General features: G+C 44.6%; 2 protein-coding genes across 2 annotated transcripts in view; both read right to left on the bottom strand.

The window, feature by feature from the left end:
• LOC309543240 (cholesterol 24-hydroxylase-like) overlaps window positions 1-17,448 on the bottom strand; it is a 37,701-nt gene extending 20,253 nt beyond the window's left edge. The window contains exons 1-3 of the mRNA XM_082242690.1: window positions 17,230-17,448; window positions 14,029-14,106; window positions 509-590 (exon numbers count right to left, since the gene is read on the bottom strand). Coding sequence (XP_082098816.1) covers window positions 509-590; window positions 14,029-14,106; window positions 17,230-17,360 — 291 coding nt within the window. The 5' untranslated portion in view covers window positions 17,361-17,448. The remainder of the gene's footprint in view (window positions 1-508; window positions 591-14,028; window positions 14,107-17,229) is intronic.
• Window positions 1-21,394, bottom strand: part of LOC309569225 (cholesterol 24-hydroxylase-like) — a 204,653-nt gene that overhangs the window by 107,263 nt on the left and 75,996 nt on the right. The gene's annotated exons all lie outside the window — the stretch shown is intronic.

Raw genomic sequence — 21,394 nt, 5'->3', positions numbered from 1 at the left:
GGAAGCACAAGCAGTGCTGGTTTGGCCCCCACAGATGTCTGATGTCAACATCATGGAGTCTATCTGGGATTACATGAAGAGACAGAAGAATTTGAGACAGCCTACATCCCCAGAAGATCTGTGGTTAGTTATCCAAGATGTTGGGAACAACCTACCCGCCGAGTTCCTTCAAAAACTTTGTGCAAATGTATCTAGAAGAATTGATGCTGTTTTGAAGGCAAAGGGTGGTCACACCAAATACCGTAATTGATTTGGATTCTGTTTGTTTAGTTTCCATTTTGTTAACTGATAATTACCCAAGATGCACAAACGTTTCTTACAAGATTTACAGATTTTCTTTCCTGATTGAGTCTTATTTGAAAAATGTGTGACTCTTGGGTGATCAATGTGTGAATCTTGGGTGAATACAAATGCATAGATAGACCCCTTACCTTAAACTGGTCATATTTTATTACAGCTTAATGAGTCAATTGGTCCAGAGATGGTGCAGAGATGGAGATATTCTTACCTTTACTGCTTCTGGGCTGGCAACTAAAATCATCACATTATGTAAAAAATTAATCCGTACAACTGGGCCGTATTTCTGGACCCTGGAAAAAAAAGACAAAGTATTAACACAGGTACATTTATTTGTCCTGAAATGTTCAGAAAAAGAAATCTGCATTGCATTGTAGTGGGAGGGAATCTCATCCATTCTTGGCACTTGGCCCTTTGTGTGACACCTTTTTTTATCTTATGCGCCCCTCATGTTCTTTTAGAAATATATAGCTATCACCAGTGCTCCAGAGTGGCTCCAAGAAGAAATTTTTTTTGTCACAACAAGACAACGTAATGTTTCGAAACCAAACCAGGACCCTTCATCAAGATAACAGTCACTGTTGAAGTGCTGGTGATATCCGTGTTTTTCTGAACTATGAGTAATGGCGACATTTGTTCATTTGTCCCTTAGCACCCCTTCCATCCAGGTCTCTACAATGTAAGATGTGTGCCTGGTGTCCCCAAAGCTAGCCAGATACTAGCAGAATTTTGTTTGAAATGTTGCATTTTAGAATGTTTTTTTAGTTTTTTAATGGTTACTGAGCTCAAATCAACATTTTTTTAACAACAGTGACAAGAAAATTGAAAGATGGATGGAAAAGTTTTCTTGAACAAACAAAATTCCAACTGTGAGTGTGGTTTTCAATTTGGAAAAATCATACATATTGTAATGTGCATGTTCTAGACACAAAGGAAACCTGTTTTCTTTGTCTAGGATTCCATTCAAGTAGCAGATCTGGACACATTTTCAAGGACTTTTGAACAAAATGAGTGATCCTAAATGGTGGAAGATCAAATGTTTTGATCAATGATTTTTCAGAATTCTTTTGAACGCTCAAACAAAATTTGACTACTGCTTGGCCAGCTAGTCTCACTCCTGTTCTTTTGGGCTCCTAAGAAGCTATAACTACTCTCAACCATTACTTAAGCTGATCATAGATGGCTTATATTTTGAATGAAAATTCTTAGGAAAAGCATGTTTTAATAAAGTTTGTTAGTTTTTCTAATCATTGGTGGGGTCATTTTGAAATTCGCTTTTGACCGTAGTGATGATGAAAATGCGAAGGATCAGAATGGAAAATATTTCTTTAATGACTGAATTTCTAACAGTGTGTGTGGTTTTCATTCAGTAAAGCCCATTCTTTCCAAAATCAAATGTTAAAAGCAAACTAAATCTTTCAATTGCTCTGAGAATTTTCATACAAATTTTTTTCCAAAGAATTTCCAAAATTCAATTCAGCTATGGACAGCTTTAAAGTAGTCCTGATGTAAGTACATTTCTGTTTCAAGTACAATTATATATTCAATAAAGGTGTTTGCCAACTATCTATGTCATCTGGGAATTCATTTGAAGTAGTTCTAAAAGCAAAAGGCTTTTTTTACCTTAATCCATTTTCTGCATAAAGCCTAAAAACATCAAATGAGGATAAATGTAACCGATCAAAATTACGAGGCTTGTATACCAATGCCAGAAGCCTGGCCAACAAGATGGGAGAGCTGGAGCTGCTGATGTTTGAGGAGGACTTAGATTTTGTGGGGATAACTGAGACTTGGTTTGACAGCTCTCATGACTGGATGGCGACCATTCAGGGGTATTCCCTTTATCGCAGAGATAGAGAGGGTAAAAAAGGGGGAGGGGTATGTTTGTATATTAAGAACAGTATACAGGTAAATATGAGGGATGATATTAATAATGGAGCTATGGACGAGGCAGAATCCCTATGGGTAGAGCTTCAAAGGAAAGGCACGGTGGGGAAGGTAATATTGGGCGTATGCTATAGGCCCCCCAACCAGAGGGAGGAGGGTGAGGCGGACCTCATGTTACAGATAGGATTGGCAGCAAGGATGGGAAATGTCATTATAATGGGGGACTTTAATTATCCTGATATAGACTGGGCAGAAGGAACCGCGCATTCAGCCAAGGCTCGGCAGTTCCTAAATGTTTTGCAGGACAATTTCATGGGTCAGATGGTGAATGCACCGACAAGAAACAATGCGGTACTTGACCTACTGATTACCAACAATACAGACCTGCTCACGGATATAGAAATACGGGACAACTTAGGGAACAGTGACCATAGGTCAATTGGTTTCAGTATTAATTACAGTAATAGGAAGCAGAGGGGGAATATAAGGACACTGAATTTCAAAAGAGCCAATTTCCCTAAACTGCGCTCGCTGCTAGAAAATATCAAATGGGATAGAACCCTGGGAACAAAGAACACGGAGGAAAAATGGGAGTGCTTCAAGAGCATACTTAACAAGGGGGTGGGCCAGTGCATTCCACAGGGAAATAAATTTAAAAGAGCAAAACTAAACCCTGGGTGGCTAAGCTCCAACATAAAAATGTATATTAGAGCTAAAGAAAAGGCCTTCAAAAAATACAAGACTGAGGGGTCATTGGCAGCATTTAAGCACTACAAAGAGTGTAATAAGAAATGTAAAGACGAAATCAGGGCGGCTAAAATAGAACACAAGAGACATATAGCGGAGGAGAGTAAAAAGAACCCCAAGAAGTTCTTTAAGTATATAAACAGTAGGAAAGCGAGGCCAGAGCACATTGGCCCCATAAAAGATGATAAAGGAAAAATGGCCACAGAGGACAGAGAAAAGGCGGAAGTGTTAAATAATTTCTTTTCTTCAGTCTTCACAAAGGAATCGGGGGGGCTACACGAACCCCGCTTGTAAGGCCGAACTAAATAATACACCTCAGGAAGTGCCGCCATGGCTAACAGAGGATAGACTTAGAGCTAAACTAGAGAAACTTAACATAAATAAATCCCCGGGACCGGATGGCTTGCACCCAAGGGTTCTTAATGAGCTCAGCCAAGTGATTGCCAGACCATTATTCTTGATCTTTAAGGATAGTTTACAGATGGGTATGGTGCCAGCTGATTGGAAAAAAGCCAACGTGGTACCAATATTTAAAAAGGGGCCGAGATATATCCCGGGTAACTATAGGAAGGTCAGCCTAACATCAGTAGTCTGCAAAATTTTGGAGGGGATGATAAGGGACCACATACAAGACTTTAGTAATGAAAACGGTATTATAAGTAGTAATCAGCATGGATTCATGAAAAATCATTTGTGCCAAACCAATCTATTAACCTTCTACGATGAAGTGAGCCGCCACTTAGATAAAGGTAAGCCTGTGGTGTATCTGGACTTTGCAAAGGCCTTTGACACCGTTCCCCACAAACGCTTACTGTACAAACTAAGGAAGGTAGGTATGGACCATAAGGTGAGTACCTGGATAGAGAACTGGCTCCAGGGGAGAGTACAGAGGGTGGTGATTAATGGGGAGTACTCGGATTGGGCGGGTGTGGAAAGTGGGGTCTTCCAGGGTTCTGTCCTGGGACCAATCCTGTTTAATTTATTTATAAATGATCTAGAGGAGGGGATATCTAGTACAATCTCAGTATTTGCAGATGATACTAAATTAGGCATGCCAATATCTTCTATGCAGGATATGGAAATCTTGCAAGCAGACCTGAACAAAATAACGGGGTGGGCAACTACATGGCAGATGAGATTTAATGTAGAAAAATGTAAAGTAATGCACTTGGGGGCCAGAAACCAGAAAGCAAGCTACTCACTAGGGGGGGAACCTCTGGGTGAGTCTAGGATGGAAAGGGACCTGGGGGTACTGGTAGACAACAGGCTTGGCAGTGGCATGCAATGCCAAGCCGCCGCAAGCAAAGCCAACAGAATACTGGGTTGTATAAAAAAGGGGATTCACTCCAGAAATAAAGAGATTATTCTTCCACTCTACAAGACTCTGGTCCGGCCACATCTGGAGTATGCTGTCCAGTTCTGGGCACCGGTCCTCAGGAAGGATGTGCTGGAACTGGAGAAAGTCCAGAGAAGGGCAACAAAAATAATTAGGGGAATGGAGGACATCAGGTATGAGGAAAGACTACAAGCACTGAACCTATTCTCTCTGGAGAAGAGACGATTGAGGGGGATATGATATCAATGTACAAATACTGTACTGGCGACCCTAGCATAAGGAACAAACTATTCAGAGAAAGGAGATACAATAAGACACGTGGCCACTCACTAAAACTTGAGGAAAGGCGGTTTAACCTTAAAGTGCGTAAGGGGTTCTTCACTGTAAGAGCGGTAAGGATGTGGAATTCTTTTCCACAAGCAGTCGTATCAGCGGGGAGCATTGATAGTTTCAAAAAACTATTGGATGGACACCTTAAAGACCACAACATACAGGGGTATACAATGTACGGTTAAAAGCAAACACACACACACACATCATAGGTTGAACTGGATGGACTTATGTCTTTTTTCAACCTCACTAACTATGTAACTATGTAACTATGCATTAAGGTAAAAAACCTTCTAGTGCCTGTTCACCTAACCCTGTCCCTAAACTCTCACCCAAGTCCTCTCTCGATCTAGCATGTCCCATGTGCAGCAATGCTGCTTTCTCTTCCTCTTCTCACAGGACACAGTGGGAGGCAATGTCTTTTGCTGCTGTCAGTCATATGCTGTGAGAGAAGGGGTGTGTGGTCAAGCCAGGCTGTGTGTGTCTATGAATGCACACAACCCTGCTCGTGACCCCACCCGCACAAGTGCCCCCTTAGCACAAGGCTTGCTGAGGGGGCACTCAGCGGAAAGAAAGCATCTACAGTGACACAGGGGACCACCAAAGAAGAGGTAAGGGACTGCTCTGTGCAATACCATGGAACAGAGCAAGTAAGTATAACATATTTATTTTTATTGAATTTAGCAAGGGTAAGATGTACAAAACAAAGCCTATTGGGCAAACCCAGGCTTGAGAAAACAAAAGACAAAAGGCAACAATAAAACAAACATATAAAACTTAAAATTTGGTAACCAAGGCCTAAGGTAACTTCACTCGAATCTGCTGATTTCAGGAAAAGTAAACAAAAAAAAAAAAACTTTCCTACAGTGTATAGAGATAAGCAAAATCAAGTACTTAGAAGCAAAGAACTGTTTATTATAGGGGCATTACCGATGATACAACAGTACCCCAAATAACCCACACCTTGGAGATTTTTTTAGGGCATCCCCTAGATTCGTATGTGAATTTATACAATGATATAATTTTGATGACAACAGACTTCATAGTTACATAGTTAGTCAGGTTGAAAAAAGACACAAGTCCATCTAGCTCAACCAATAAAAAACAAAAAGGAAAACACAACCATACAATCCCATATACACAATCCTATGCCCACAGTTGATCCAGAGGAAGGCGAAAACCCCCAGCAAAGCATGATGCAAGATGCAGTACCATGTCCACAGCCCGGCATTCTCCTGTACCATGTCCGCAGCCCCACATTCTCCTATACCATGTCCGCAGTCCTGCATTCTCCTGTACCATGTCCGCAGCTCCGCATTCTCCTGTACCATGCCCACAGCCCTGCATTCTCCTGTACCATGCCCACAGCCCTGCATTCTGCTGTACATGCCCGCAGCCCTGCATTCTCCTGTACCATGCCTACAGCCCTGCATTCTTCTGTATTATGCCCGCAGCACTTCATTCTCCTGTACCATGCCCGCAGCACTGCAGGGCACTATGGCACTATAGACAGGGGAAAGCCTGGTGCGCTCATCTGCCCAGTGTCTACTGCTCTGTCCTGCTCCTGCTGTCACTCTGTATACACTCACACTCCTCTGACTGCTTTCATAGTCCTATAGAATGTGGGGGCCTTTTGGAGGGCGTGAATTTTTTTTTTTTGTGGGGAGGGGGGCAGCATTTCATTCTTGGACCCAGGCAGCACAATGTCTTGGGCCAGCCCTGCCCACAGCGTACTTCCACAGCGGAAGCTGCTCTTCATGCAAGGCTGCAGAGCAGTAGAGGAGTACGTCATGGATTTTAGACGGTGGAGCACTGATACCCAGTGGAATGACGCAGTGCTATGTCACCAGTTCTGCTCAGGCCTATCTGAGGGTCTGAAGGACGAGCTAGCCCGAGTTGGCGTTCCAGACTCCCTAGAGGCATTGATTTTGCTGGCTATCCAGATAGATCGCCGGCTTCGAGAACGCCGTGCGGAAAGGTCTGCCCAACACCTCCGCCCGGTCTGGATGATGCCGCGGTTCGCAACTCCGGCTCACGTTACCTCCACCAGGCCCATTCAGGCCAACCCGGCTCCTGATAACTTTACACCAGATGCCCCAGAACCCATGCAGCTTGGAGTTATGCGACCTATTCTAACCGCTGAAGAATGGCACCGCCAACAACAGAATAACCTCTGCCTATACTGTGGTGAAGCCGGCCATTATGTACGTTCTTGCCCAGCAAAGTTACGTAAGTTTCTCTCCATATCCACTTCAAATTATCCAGCATCCCCTGCCAGTGCTACTCACTTAGCTCTCCCTGTTTCGTTTCAGCTCCCGGAAGGTACAGTAACAGTCACCGCAATTCTATTATTGATTCTGGAGCGTGCAGCTGTTTCATTGATCTCACCTTCGCCATCCAACAACACATCCCTCTTCAAACCAAGACTCAAGGACTTTCCATTTTTCTTGTCGATGGGTCTCATATTAAGTCTGGACCTGTGATACAGGACACCCCTCCACTTCCTATGGTCACTTTTTCAGGCCACAAAGAGCTACTAAGCCTGGATGTTATTGCTTCCTCTTTATTTCCGGTCATCCTGGGATTGCCATGGCTACAGGCCCACAACCCGCAAATCGATTGGATGTCAGGAACTATCAAGTTTCAGTCTGATTACTGCTTAAATTCCTGTTTACCGGTCTCTCTCAGCCCTGCCAGTACCCTGCTCTGTTTGGACTCTGACACAGATCTGCTTTCTGCTGTGCCTAAGCCTTATCACGGCTATCTGGACATTTTTAGTAAACGGGGGGCTGAGACTCTTCCTCCTCATCGTACATACGACTGCCCGATCGAGCTACTTCCTGGAGCTGAGATTTTATTTGGTCGGATCTTCCCTTTGTCGGAACGGGAATTGGAGGCTATGAAAGAATACATGGACACAAATCTAAAGAAGGGGTTCATTCGTCCATCGACATCCCCAGCGGGGCAGGAATCTTCTTAGTGGAAAAAAAGGACCACTCTCTCCACCCCTGTGTGAACTACCGGGAACTAAATAAGATCACGGTCAAGAACCGTTACCCTCTTCCCTTGGTACCAGAACTTTTCCAAAGACTGAGATCAGCCTCCATTTTCACTAAGTTAGACTTACGTAGGGCCTATAATTTGGTCCGTATTCGTGAGGGGGATGAGTGGAAAACAGCGTTTCGCACCAGGTTTGGGCATTTTGAATATCTGGTGATGCCCTTCGGCCTTTGCAACGCCCCAGCAACCTTTCAACATTTTTGTAAATTATATTTTCAGAGACTAGTTAGATATCCTTGTTATCGTCTACCTGGACGATATCTTGATTTTCTCTGCATCCCTGGACCAACATCGGGGACACGCCAAAAACGTCCTCTGCCAACTCCGCCAACACAGACTATATGCCAAGCCTGAGAAGTGCGAATTTGAATGCCAAAGTATTCAGTTCCTAGGCCTCGTAATGTCCACTGAAGGAATTAAGATGGATCCCCAAAAGGTCTCAGCCATCTTGGACTAGCCACCCCTGTCAGACAAGAAGGGGGTCCAGCGCTTCATAGGTTTTGCCAACTTCTACAGGAGGTTTATTAAGGGATTTTCTGACATCATTTCCCCCATTACACAGCTCACAAAGCAGAATACCCGGTTCAGTTGGTCTCCTGAAGCCCAGACTGCCTTTCTAACCTTGAAAAGGCTCTTTACAACTGCTCCCATCCTGAGTCACCCAAATCCTGCCCTTCCTTACCTCCTCGAAGTAGATGCATCAGAAGTGGCCGTGGGGGCAGTTATTTTGCAAAGGCATTAAAGATCTCATGTATCCGATAGTCTTCTTCTCTCGTAAGATTTTCCCCAGCAGAAAGGAACTATGATGTTGGCGATCGAGAACTTCTGGCCATTAAGGCTGCTCTTGAGGAATGGAGGTATGGAGGAATGGAGGTACTTGTTGGAGTGGGATCTTTACAGATCACAAAAATCTCAAGTATTTAAGAGCTGCTAAACGGCTGAGGCCACGTCAGGCACGTTGGGCACTGTTTTTCTCGAAATTTTCGTTCCATATTACCTATCGGCCGGGATCTAAAAATGTCAAGCCAGATGTGCTCTCCCGAATGTTTGATGATCCAAAGAAAGTTCCAGTACCCGACACCATCCTGTCCGCAGGAAATTTCTTGTTATTACAGACCAATCCGATCCGATGGCCCAAATAAAGCAAGCTTCTGCAAAGAATCTCTGTCTCCCTGTGTTGTTCCTGGTACCCAGAGATGGGTTATTATGGTTTGAAGACAAGATCTTTGTCCCTGAAGAAGTGACGGTTTTAGGGTTATGCCATGACCACCCTCTGGTGGGCCATTTAGGTACTCATAAGACCCTGGATCTATTATAATGAACATTTTGGTGGCCAGATCTGGAAATGAGTTGCAGGGAATACGTGAATTCTTGTACCGTCTGTACCCGGAGCAAGTCTATGAGAAACAAGGCATGGGGCCTGCTGAGGCCACTACCAGTCCCTGACAGGCCTTGGACGATGGTCGCCATGGACTTCATAGTGGAGCTTCCCCCGTCAGAAGGCTGTTCTGCCATTTTTGTGATTGTTGACTGTCTATCTAAGATGGCCCATTTCTTACCACTCCAGAATACGCCCACGGCCAAGGAGACCGCAGAAGTTTATTAAGGAGATTGTTAGGCTTCATGGGGTTCCTGAAAATATTGTTTCGGATAGAGGGGTCCAGTTTACCTCCCGCTTCTGGATAGCCTTGTGTGATGCATTGAAGATTGAGCTGTCCTTGTCTTCCGCCTACCATCCTCAGACTAATGGACAAACCGAAAGGACAAACCAGACGTTGGAACAGTATATCCTTTGTTTCACCACATTTGTCCAAGATGACTGGGTGGCCCTACTACCATTGGCAGAGTTTGCATACAACAATGCTAAACATTCTGCTACAGGGCAACGGAGATTTGCAAACTACGGTTTCCATCCGTCCTTCTTACCTGACGTTCCTGCTGAACCCACAGTTCCAGCAGTACAGGATACCATTAGTTTCCTCAAGCGCAATTGTAAACTGCTGCAGGACGTTATAATAAAGGCACAAGCAGCCTCCAAAAAGATTTTTGACTGGAAGAGGAGAGGGGAACTAATCCTTCAACCAGATGATCAAGTATGGCTATCTACATCCAACCTCTGCCTAGCCTGTCCCTCAAAGAAATTGGCACCCAAGTTTATTGGACCCTTCCCGGTCAAGAGAAAACTCAACGAGGTCTCGTATGAATTACACTTACCTGATACACTTAGAATTCATCCGGTGTTTCATGTCTCCTTGTTAAAACCTACAGTCCCTAACTCCTTCCCGGGCAGGAGCTCGGAACCACCCGAACCTGTGATTGACGATGGGGATGAAGAATATGAAGTGAAAGCTATTTTGGATTGCAGGAGGAGGAGGAGGGATCAATTACAGTTTCTCATCAAGTGGAAAGATTACAGTCTGGAAGAAAATTCCTGGGAACCAGAACAGAATATCCATGCTAAAGAACTGATCCAAACCTTCTTTCACAACTATCCACAGAAGAAGGGCCTATTGGGCACCCGGAGGTTGCCCATAAGGGGGAGGCAATGTAAGGAACGCACGGTGACATCACAGGGACGTACGTGAACGCGCGCACGCAATAGCATCATAATTTTGCGCCATACATGGCCTATATAACGGTGACTGACAAACTTGTTCCTTGCTGTCTTGTCTGCAGCTTTACCTGTACTCCTGATCCTGAACCTGCTGTATCCTGTTGACTTCCTGATTGACCTCCCGGCTTGTCCACTACTTCATCTGCTTGCTGCCTACCCTGACCTTGGCTCTTTCCTGTGACCACTCTCCTGCCTTATCCTTGTTGGCTTATCTGCTTCCAGTTCTGGACTTGTTCACCTCCTGGTGGGGCGACCCTGAGGACCCCGACCTGGTGTTCAGCACGCAGCAAAATCCATCCTCCCCATCAGAGGCTATGGTGAAGACCTGCTGTCACTTAGACTCCGCACCTCGGGCTAGCCTGTGTCTACCACCAGTGTGACCTGTCCATGTTCCTGTTTTACCGGATCCAACGAGGCTACCTCTGTACGTCAGGCTCAGCCACCAGCACCATTACAAAGACAGAAAAGAGGCTAGGTCACCATAAAAGTCACCGTCCAAAAGATATGTTTATTAATAAAGTGGTAGCAAAAGTGATAGGAGACGCTCAAAGACAGTGGACGTTCCAAGTAGGGAGATTTGGCTAAATAGCCAACAACACCACAGTGGGTAGAATGTATTCACTCAAAAGCTCTCCACTCGAGACATCCACTGGTGAAAGGCAAAAACACGGAGGGCCCTCAGCAAGGGTACCTAGCACCTATGAATGACCAACCCAGAAATTACAGATGGCCTTTAAACTGCTGGGGTGACCTAGCCAATGTACCAGCAAAAGGGTGTCCACTAGCATAGGTCTGTGAAGTAAAAGTAGGCAACACAGTCGATCCCCAGTGGTTGGCCAACCATCTTCAGTTGGAAACCGGGGGTTGGAAGACGGAGTGGGGGGCCTTGACAAGTGTGTATGTGTGTGTGTGTGTGTGTGTGTGGGGGGGGGTTACAGGGAGGGTCAGGCTGAGTTCAGAGGGCACCAACATAATTTTTCTTTTTTGACAAATACTGTAACTTATGCTATGACTTTTTATTTTTAAATCAATAAACATATCTTTTGGATGGTTGCTGCTATACTGTCCTAGCCTCTTTTCTGCCTTTCTTTTATGATCAAAACTAAAGCCTAGCTGATAAACAAATGTATTGCTTATGATAAAATAGGAAACATTGTATCCATAATAAAGTCTATATGAAGAACATATTGTATCTTCTGTGTCTTCCCACACCTCCGTCGCAACTTGCAATCAAACAAATGTGCCCAACTCCCATAGCTGTGTTCAAACTCCCTACCAGACAATTATGACCCTAAGGCTGGATTCACATCTGTGCAGGTGGTTCTCACTGCAGGTCTGCACCTGTTCCCAGAGCCGCACCTACCCGCACAGAAAAACACAGGAGATGTGTGCAGGTGCCATTAATCCTAATGTCACTCTGCACGCACTGGAAATCGCTCCTGCACTGCGCTTAGGGTTCCCGTACAGGCTGCGATTCCAAAATGGGGAAGGGACCTTTTCCCTGTGTTTTAAGAGGCACAGCAGCCCATTCAAATAAATGTGCTGCCCTGCCCGCACATAACACTGCTCACAGAGCCGCATCAGTGTGAACCTAGCCTAGCCCAATGCAATTTTTTCTCAGAAATCCTTTCTTACATTTTTACAATTTCTTCCTCAAAACCCCTTGATAATCTCAAAAAAAGCTCCACATACTGTTATATCAATATAATGCTTATATTGACGCTGGAAAAAGTCAACTCCTATTCAAGTTGAAGGCAGCTGGTGAACTCAAATTTATCATTATATCAAGATACATACTATACCACGGCATGTCTAAAGATGTTTACTAAAGTTTGGTTGAGATGGCTTGAAGATGCCTCAACAACAATACGTACTTTCTAAATTGTTTGAAGTTTGGCTATTGGGATAGTAGGGACTGGGTTGTTCACCTGTAATTTTTCTTAGTTCTAACATTTATATCCTCTAATTCAGTATTACTCAACCTTTTTTCAGTCAAGGCACCCTTCAAAATTATGGACAGTCTCGAGGGGCACCCCATTCTAAAATGTAAAAAAGGATTCTAATAGTTTTACACAATGCAGCAAAATCCACACGTAGGACACCCAACCTTAGAGGTGATTTTTTTCTTCCAAAGAAAATACACTTTTGCACACTGGTACTGACTAGTATTCCAATGTTTCTCCTCTCCCTCAATTTCTCTCCATCATTCAGCTAATGTGACAACAATGCTAAGGGAGAGGGGCAGAGGAGGGTCAAACAAGAGTGCTGTGGAGGTGACAGACATCATCCCTATCAACTGATGACATCATTGGTTGTTAGGATGCCAGTGTCTACAAAGTTGTAATGGTGTATTATGAAAACCCGTGGCTTTGTGTAACTAAAAGACAGGCTTCATTTACCTGCTGGCTTGTATAAAAATTTTGATAAATTTTTAGGCATTTTGCCAAGGCCCCCCCTGAAAAAGGCTCAAGGCACCCCAGGGTGCCTGGGCACCCTGGTTGAAAAAGGCTGCTCTAAATACATAAGCCTTTTGTTACTTTGTGTTTTCCCTGTCTATCCATATGGGGCATACCCCTGTGCAGGTCAAGCGAACCTGTCTTTTCCTAAAAATCTAATAAAACAGATTTAAAAAAAATAAGAAAGGAATGCCTTTTAACTTCCCTGGCGGTATTCCAGAGTGTGGCTCGGGGTAGAATTTCAGTGCCATTAGCGGTAACCCCAAGCCACACTCGGGGTACCACCAGGGAGAAGTCGCTGGATCCTGGAAGAGGTTATTTACCTTGTCCCCAGGATCCCGTGATGTATTCCGGCATCTGATCCTGTGTGCCCCGGCTTCCGTTCCCTGCGAGCGTCGCAACGCAGGGGGGTGGAACCGGCGGCAAATTCAAAAAGTAAAACACACAAACACACCGATATATTGTAATCCTATTGGATTACATTACTGAATAAAATAAATTGACCTTAGTTTGCCCTCCAGTGCCCTTGCCTGCAGTTGTACTTATATATACAGTATATATATATATATATATAGATGTGTGTGTGTGTATATATGTGTATGTATATGTATATATATATATATATATATATATATACTTTATTTATAGTTATTTATTATATTGTAATTTATGATTTTGTGTTTCAAACTTTATCACATCTGGGATGTCTACTAGAGTCTTATTTGGTCAGGTTTAAGTAAGTAATTACTAAGAATTGTATGCCTACAATACATAACACCAAATTTCCATGCAAAAAATTGTACCGCTTTTGGTACAAAATTCCTGACATAATCATACCGCCAGGGAGGTTAATAAAACAAATACACTACAAACTACACTCATATAATAATATACATCAGAGTCCTAACATACTCCAGCAGCATGGCGGAGAAGGTCTCTGTCTTCTCCTGAATGCTGGGGGAGGTCTGTCCTGGATCAGCACCATACATTGCTATGGTGCAGATGGAACAATGTGTGTCCCAGCTCTAGAGCTTCATTGGTTGTTATAGTGCCCTGTGGCTCGCCCACACTTGCAGCGCATGATACTGATTCAGGGCAGACCACATCATGCTTTCATGGAACCCCAGAGGAACCAAAACACCACCGCGGTTGAGAAATGCTTTATTATATCCATATTAGCAAGATGGCAAATGCAATCACTTTTTTATAGACTCAAATAAATACGTTGACTTTGGCAATTTTTTTTTTCCTTATGTCACGCTTCCCCAGTATAACGTAAGATCAATGATTGCACAACTTACCACTCAAAGAACAAGTCATACACAAGGTCATTTTTCTTCATTTGCTTCAATGTTGTGGGAGAATGTCCAAAGAGGAAGCTAAAAGTGCAAATAATTTCCTATTAATGAGACAGCAGAGTGTTTTCTGTACACAACTATTTTTAGTTATAACTGCAGTGTTTTCGTTAGTAGATGTAAATCTTACCTGAAGGACGTTAATGGCCTGAATACACGATTAGAATATCGCCCGATCATTCGATCACCGACTTTTGAAAAAGTATTTGTTGGTCGAAATTGTTGCCAACATACACGGTCCGAATATCGCCCGACCGTTGCCCGCCGACCATCTAAACAGTTTTCGCGTGTGATGAGGTTATACAGATTTAAACTGAACGACCTCAACACCAACGTATAAATTATCGTTCATTCGCAAACGAGACGACAGAATTTTTCGTGTTTTTCAAATGGTATTTTTTGTTCACAATATCGATATCGCTCATTGATGGCTGGGCATTAACAAGTAGAATATCGGGCGATCGCTCGCTGAACGGAAATTTTTGGCCGATTTCCTTATTGCGTATTCCAGTCATAAGTCCCGGTTCACACTGCCACGACTTCTGAGGCGACTTGGTCGTCTAACAAGTCATGCTCTGTTCTGTGCAATGGAACCGTTCTGATCAGAGCAACTCAAGTCGCTCTGACTTAGAAAAAGGTTCTTGCACTACTTCGGGGCGACATTGGAGCGGCTTGCATTGACTTCTATTAGAGAAGTCGTTTGCAAGCCGCGATGAAGTCGTGCTGCATGGGGCGGCTCAAAGGCGGGGAGACTTTGAGTCGCCCCAGTGTAAACCGACTCTTAGACCCCGTTCACACTGGGGCGACTTGTCAGGCGACCTGGTCGCCTGACAAGTCGCCGTGGGTCGCCTGCAATAGATTAGCACAGGACCCGTTCTAATAGGAGCGACACAAGTCGCTCCGACTTAGAAAAAGGGACCTGTACTACTTTGGGGCGACCAGGAGCGACTTGGAGAGACCTGCATTGACTTCAATGATATGAAGTCCGTGCATGTCGCTCCGAGCTCGCGCCAGGTCGCCCCGGCAAGTCGGATCGCCTCAGTGTGAACCGGCTCTAAGTGGTCTGTTTATAAAACATTTGTTGCACGAATGTCTGAAGCATTCACGCGAGCTGAATGAAATGTCATTGTAATTTTTGTAAGAGATTAATGTCAGCTCCGTCTAGTGGCCAAAATGTGGTATACCTCACTGAGAAAACGATGTTACATGTGTTCTGATGGGTTGGAAATGGATATTAACCACTTGCCTACTGGTCACTTTTACCCCCTTCCTGCCCAGGCCAATATTCAACTTTCAGCGTTGTCACACTTTGAATGACAATTGCGCGGCCTTGCAACGCTGTACACTTTTGACATATCTATCATTTTTTTTTCACACAAATAGAGCTTTCACAATATAGCTGATGTAAACACAGCCGTCTGTCATTCTCCCTGAAGTAGGCACAGAGGCTATGCGATCCTGCTATATAGGATCGTATGTCTCTGTGGTTACATCACTAGCCACGCCCCCTAACAGTTAGAATCACGCCCCTAGGGACACACTTAACCCCTTGATCACCAATAAAGTTAACCCCTTCCCTGCCAGTGTCATTTTTACAGTAAGGGCTCCTTCACACGGTCCGCATTCCGTTGCGGACCGTGCTCTGCTCAGCGGGGATCGATCCGCCGATCCCCGCTGAGCCGGCGGATGACAGCTGTGTGCGGAGACGGAGGTGTCAGAGCCCCGCTGCTTTCTATGGGGAATCGGATGAGAGCGGACTGCCTGTCCGCTCTCATCCGATCCGATCCCCAAGACGGATGGAAAATAGGGTTTCCATCCGTCCGGATTTCACGCAGAGGATCGGATGCGGATGGCAGCGGGTGTCAGCAGACATGTCACCGCTGACATCCGCTGCTCCATAGGGCTGCATGGGGCATCCGATCAGATCCGCCTAAAAAACTGACAGGCGGATCTGATCGGAACGCCGTGTGAAAGAGCCCTTACAGTGCAAATTTATAGCACTGATTACTGTAGTAATGTCACTGGTACCCCCAAAAGTGTCAACAATGTCAGTCAGGGGTCGATCTGTCCGCCGCAATGTCTCAGTCCCGCAAAAAAACGCAGATCGCCGCCGTTACTAGAAAAAAAAAAAAAAAACAACCATTAAAAATGACAAATCTTTCCTGTAGTTAGTAAACGCAATAACTTTTGCGCAAAGCAATCAAAATACGCTTATTGCGATTTTTTTTTTTTTACCAAAAATTTGTAGCAGAAAACAATTTGGCCTAAGATGTTAAAAAAAATTTATTTTTACATTTTTTTTTTCATATAAAAGAATGTGAAAAATATTATTTTTTTCAAAACTGTCGCTCTTTTTTTGTTTATAGTGCAAAAAATAAAAATCGCATAGGTGATCAAATACCACCAAAAGAAAGCTCTGTTTGTGGGAAAAAAAGGACGTCAATTTCGTTTGGGCATGACCGCGCAATTGTCCGTTAAAGTAACGCAGTGCGGAATCGCAAAATAGGGCCTCTTCATTGAGCAGCCAAATCCTCCGGTCTGAAAGTGGTTAAAGCGGAGTTCCACCCTGGAATTTTTTTTTTTTTTTTAAATACCCCCGGGACAGTCAGGGCTAGTGCATTCCACAATGGCTAGCCTCTGATCTGTCCCGGGTTGCACTTACCTGTTAGGACAAATACTTACCTTGAAAACGTCTTGTCCAGCGCTGCCATCTCAGATGTGGGCAGCTTGAAGCCAGCGAGATCCTCTTCGGCGACCTCTTCCGCCTTCTTCGGTCCAACGATGCCCTGCGCCGGCCCCGCCGTCACTTCCGGTGCGCGCGAGTCATCCCTGCCCAGAAGCTGTTTAGAAGGGGATGACGCGCGCGCCCCGGAACTGACGTCGGGGCCGGTGCAGGCGCAATGATTCCTGGGAGCGATGACGTTCAGCTCCCAGGAATCATTGCAGAGCCAGGAAGTGACGACGGGCCGCGGCCGAGGAAGGAGGAAGAAGGAAGTAAGGTAAGTATATTTTCTTCGCTACGAGGTAAGTAAAAAAAAAAAAAATGCGATTATCCATTTCTTTTTCAGGTGACCCGGAGCGAGAAGATGGAGGTAAGTATAAAATTAGGGTGGAACTCCACTTTAAGTTAATATAAGTTTCACTTACTTGTCTCTGGGGGGTCCAGGAATGTGGTCATATTTCTTATGTATGTAGAAGATATATCCGCAGTATAGGATAAAAGAGACGGAGGCCAGGGATAGCAGAAGAGCAAAAATCCAGAAAATGAGGGCCCACATTGTCACCGAGAAGCTGCAGACGCCTTCGAGCTCACAGCAACACTTCTGAATTCCAAGCCGGCTGCTGAAAATAGAACAAAGGGCATTTCCACTGCATTTCCTGGGTTTGTCCAACCTCCCTCGAGAGAGACTGGGGCCTCTACAATATTACGAGGTTCCATGCAGTGCATGGTGCAATATGAGAAACCTGAATGACAGCATTTTGTAGCTTGTCAGCCTGATACAGGATTTAACCACTTTACCACCGGAGGATTTTGCTGTCTTACGTCCAGGCCACTTTTTGTGATTCGGCACTGTGCGACTTTAACTGACAATTGCGCGGTCATGCAACGCCGTATCCAAACGAAATCTACGTCCTTTTTTTCCCATAAACAGAGCTTTCTTTTGGTGGTATTTGATCACATGCGCGATTTTCATTTTTTGCGATATTAATAAAAAAAAGCGACAATTTTGAAAAAATAACAATATTTTTCTACTTTGACAGTTAAAAAATATCCAATATATTCAATTTTTGTCATATATTTAGGCCAAAATGTATTTAGCTACGTCTTTGACAAAAAAATTCTCAATGAGCGTATTTTTAACCGCTTTAAAACCGGAAGATTTTACCCCATTCCTGACCAGGCTATATTTTGCGATTCGGCACTGCGTTACTTTAACGGACAATTGCGCAGTTGTGCGATGCTGTACCCAAATTAAATTTATGTCTCTTTTTTCCCCACAAATAGAGCTTTCTTTTGGTGGTGTTTAATCACCTGTGCGATTTTTACTTTTTGCGCTATAAACAAAAAAAGAGCGACAATTTTGAAAACATAACAATATTTTTCACATTTTTTTATATGAAATTCCCCCCCAAAAAAATGTAAAAATCTAAATTTTTTAACATTTTAGGCCAATTTGTTTTCTGCTAGATATTTTTGGTAAAAAAAATTGCAATAAGCGTATTTTGATTGGTTTGCGCAAAAGTTATCGCAGCTACAAACTACAGGAAATTTATGTCATTTTTATTGTTTTTTTTTTTTAACTAGTAATGGCGGCGATTTTTTTTTGCGGGACTGCGACATTGCGGTGGACAGATCAGACCCTTGACTGACATTTTTGACACTTTTGGGGTTACCAGTGACATTACTACAGTAATCAGTGCTATACATATGCACTGTTACTGTAAAAATGACACTGGCAGGGAAGGGGTTAACTTTTATTGGTGATCAAGGGGTTAATGTATGCCTGTTGCTTACTGACGTGTGTGGGGGGAGGGGACTGTGTGACACAGGCACAGATTGCAGGTTCAGCTATGCTGAATCTTGCAATCTGTCCCTGCCTGTCACTTAGGAGATCCGCCCGCTTTGTTTACACAAGCGGGCGGATCTCCACACTCGATCCCCGACGATCGGGGAAGAACGGCGGTGATCACCACCTCTCCTCCCCTGGCCCGACTCCCGCTGTGACTGAAAACAGCGGGAGCGAGCCTCCGGTGGCGCGCGCGCGCCACCCACAAGGGGAGGAGTCCCTGGACGATATTGAGCCACTTTGCCGCAGTACGGTCAACGTGACCGGTCGACAAGTGGTTAAAGTGACAAACTCTGGATTTAAAAATAAATTCTAGTCAAGTAAACATTGTTAACTCAAAAAAAAGTCCCTTCTGTTGCTCTCAGCCTCCTCCAATTTTTTTTTCTGCTTCTGTGATCTGACTTTCTGTTAGAGGTTGGCTACGTTCGATCTCCATAGTCGCACTGTATGTAGGAAAATAGCCATCCTCTCTTGCTCGCTCCTGAGATGGACTATGGGATTTGTAATGTGCATAGAGCAGTGTGCATGACAGCAACTATGGTGCACTGCTGGTTTCAAACAAACGGAAGTGGAAGGAAAAGAAGAGGTTCGGGAGCTTATGGAGTTTGTTACACAAAGGTTGAAATATGCAATAAGAAATATTTTCATGAAAAATAGATTACAAGGCCATGAAGTAGTGCAGGGGTGTCAAACTCAATTTCATTGTGGGCCGCATCAGCATTATAGTTGCCCTCAAAGGGCCGGTTTTATCTGTAGGATCAGATGTCCAGAGCACACCACGCCCCCTACACCCTTACATGAGATGTCAAAAGCCCCCCCGCACCATCAGAAGTCAAGAGTCAACCACCCTTCCTTACATCACAATGCACCCCCTTACCTTGTGCTGCTGCCAGGAAGAAGCTGCGGGTGGATCTGGGAAGAAGTGCAGGGTCTGGAGGAGAACCAGAGGAGGGCTGGAGTCAGCTTCCAGAGTCTGCTGAATGCTGAGACCAGGGGAGGCAAAGGCAAGGTGGCGTTTCGGCTGCACAAAGAGGTGCAGGATCTATAGGAGGAGTTCTGCCCTCCTCTCTGCTGCGGGCTGCTGAGTGGGGGGGGGGGGGGGTGATCAAAGAGGATCCTTTCTGCAGCTGCACAGAGAAGTGCAGGATCTGGCAAAGGAGTTCTGTCCTCTCTGCTGCCGACTACAAAGACAAGGTGGGGGCAGAGACAAGGGGGTGCCGCAGCTGCCCTCTCCTGCAGCTGCGGCACCCCCTTTGTGGCAAGGGCCACATGAAATAGCCTGGGGGTCGCATTTGGCCTACGGGCCTTGTGTTTGACACCTGTGAAGTAGTGGATGGGTATAGATTATTTTTGAAAAACAAGGATACCATTTAGTGTCACTTTAATGGGTGAATGTTGTCCCCCTTGGAGAGGAATATGGGGTGGAGTTGACCACATCTGATGGGGACTAACCACTTGATGACTGCCAGCAGTACATGGGCGACTCCCCCAGGCACCACAAAATACCTGTATGTCAACATGCACATGCGCACTGTTAGATAATTCATAAATATTCCAAATTCATAAATTTTCACGCACCCCTTGTGGAGCGGCTCGATCGACAACCACTGTGTCCACCGGACACAGAGGACTGCGGTGCTCGGGAACAGGCCACTGTGAGTGGCCCTGATGCTACGTCATCGCTGTGCAATCACATGGCACATAGTAAACAGTCTGACAAGGAATCCATTCATTGTTTATTACTGTGTGTGATCTGTGATTGATCACATGATACCTGGTCCAATCACAACACCCTGTAACATGTGATAGCTGTGGGCCAATTACAACATCACAATAGTAAACATCGAGTCATCGCTGTAACAAGCAATCACAGAAAAAAAAAATCCCTGATCCCCACCCCCAAGAGTAGTACAGTGTCACTTTGGTGATATTCAACTACTCTGATGACAGTATGTAAAAAGAAATTGTAAAAAAAGAAAAAAAAATTGTTAAACAAAAGAAAAATATTTTAAAAATGTAATAAAAAAATTAATATTTAATTTACTTTTTTTTTTTTTTTACATACTGTCACCAGTCAGTATCCCTGATCACCACCACAACAGTCATATGATGATTCTGTACTGCACTAGTGACCGCTGTAGAGGGTCAGCCTGGGACAAGACTAAGAAAGGGTTAAATATAAAGGGCAGGCACTTCCCTTTCAGACCTGCTTATTAACCGGTTGCTGACCGCTTACCGGATATTTACTGCGGCAGTGTGGCTCTTTCAGGCAAACCAACATAGGGCTACGCTTGGAGGCAGCTAGGGGGAGAGCGCGCGCCGCTGACAGCACGCTCCCACCCCCACCCAACAGCGGGGAAGCCGATGCATGAGTCAGATGGCTCCGATTGCCGCCTGACACCCGCGATCGTTCCCCGCTGAGAGAGAAGAATGGTCAGCTGTTGTAAACACAGCTAACCGTTCTTCTCCCTGGAATGATCATAGAGCCCTATGATCATTTCACAAGCCACACCCCCCCCCCCCCCACAGTTAGAATCACTCCCCTAGGCTTACATTTAACCCGTTGATCACCCACAATGTTAACTCCTTCCCTGCCAGTGTCATTTTTACAGTAACAGTGCATATTTTTTGCACTGATTACTGTAGTAATGTCACTGGTCCCCTCCAAAAGTGTAAAAAATGTCAGTTAGGGGTCCGATCTGTCCGCCACAATGTCGCAGTCCCGCAAAAAAAAATCGCAGATT

This window comes from Pelophylax lessonae (assembly GCF_965119305.1).
Source record: "Pelophylax lessonae genome assembly, chromosome: 13".
Classification (NCBI taxonomy): Eukaryota; Metazoa; Chordata; class Amphibia; order Anura; family Ranidae; genus Pelophylax; species Pelophylax lessonae.
The sequence above is the reverse complement of the archived record's forward strand: the minus strand, read 5'-3'. Positions and strand labels throughout refer to the sequence as shown.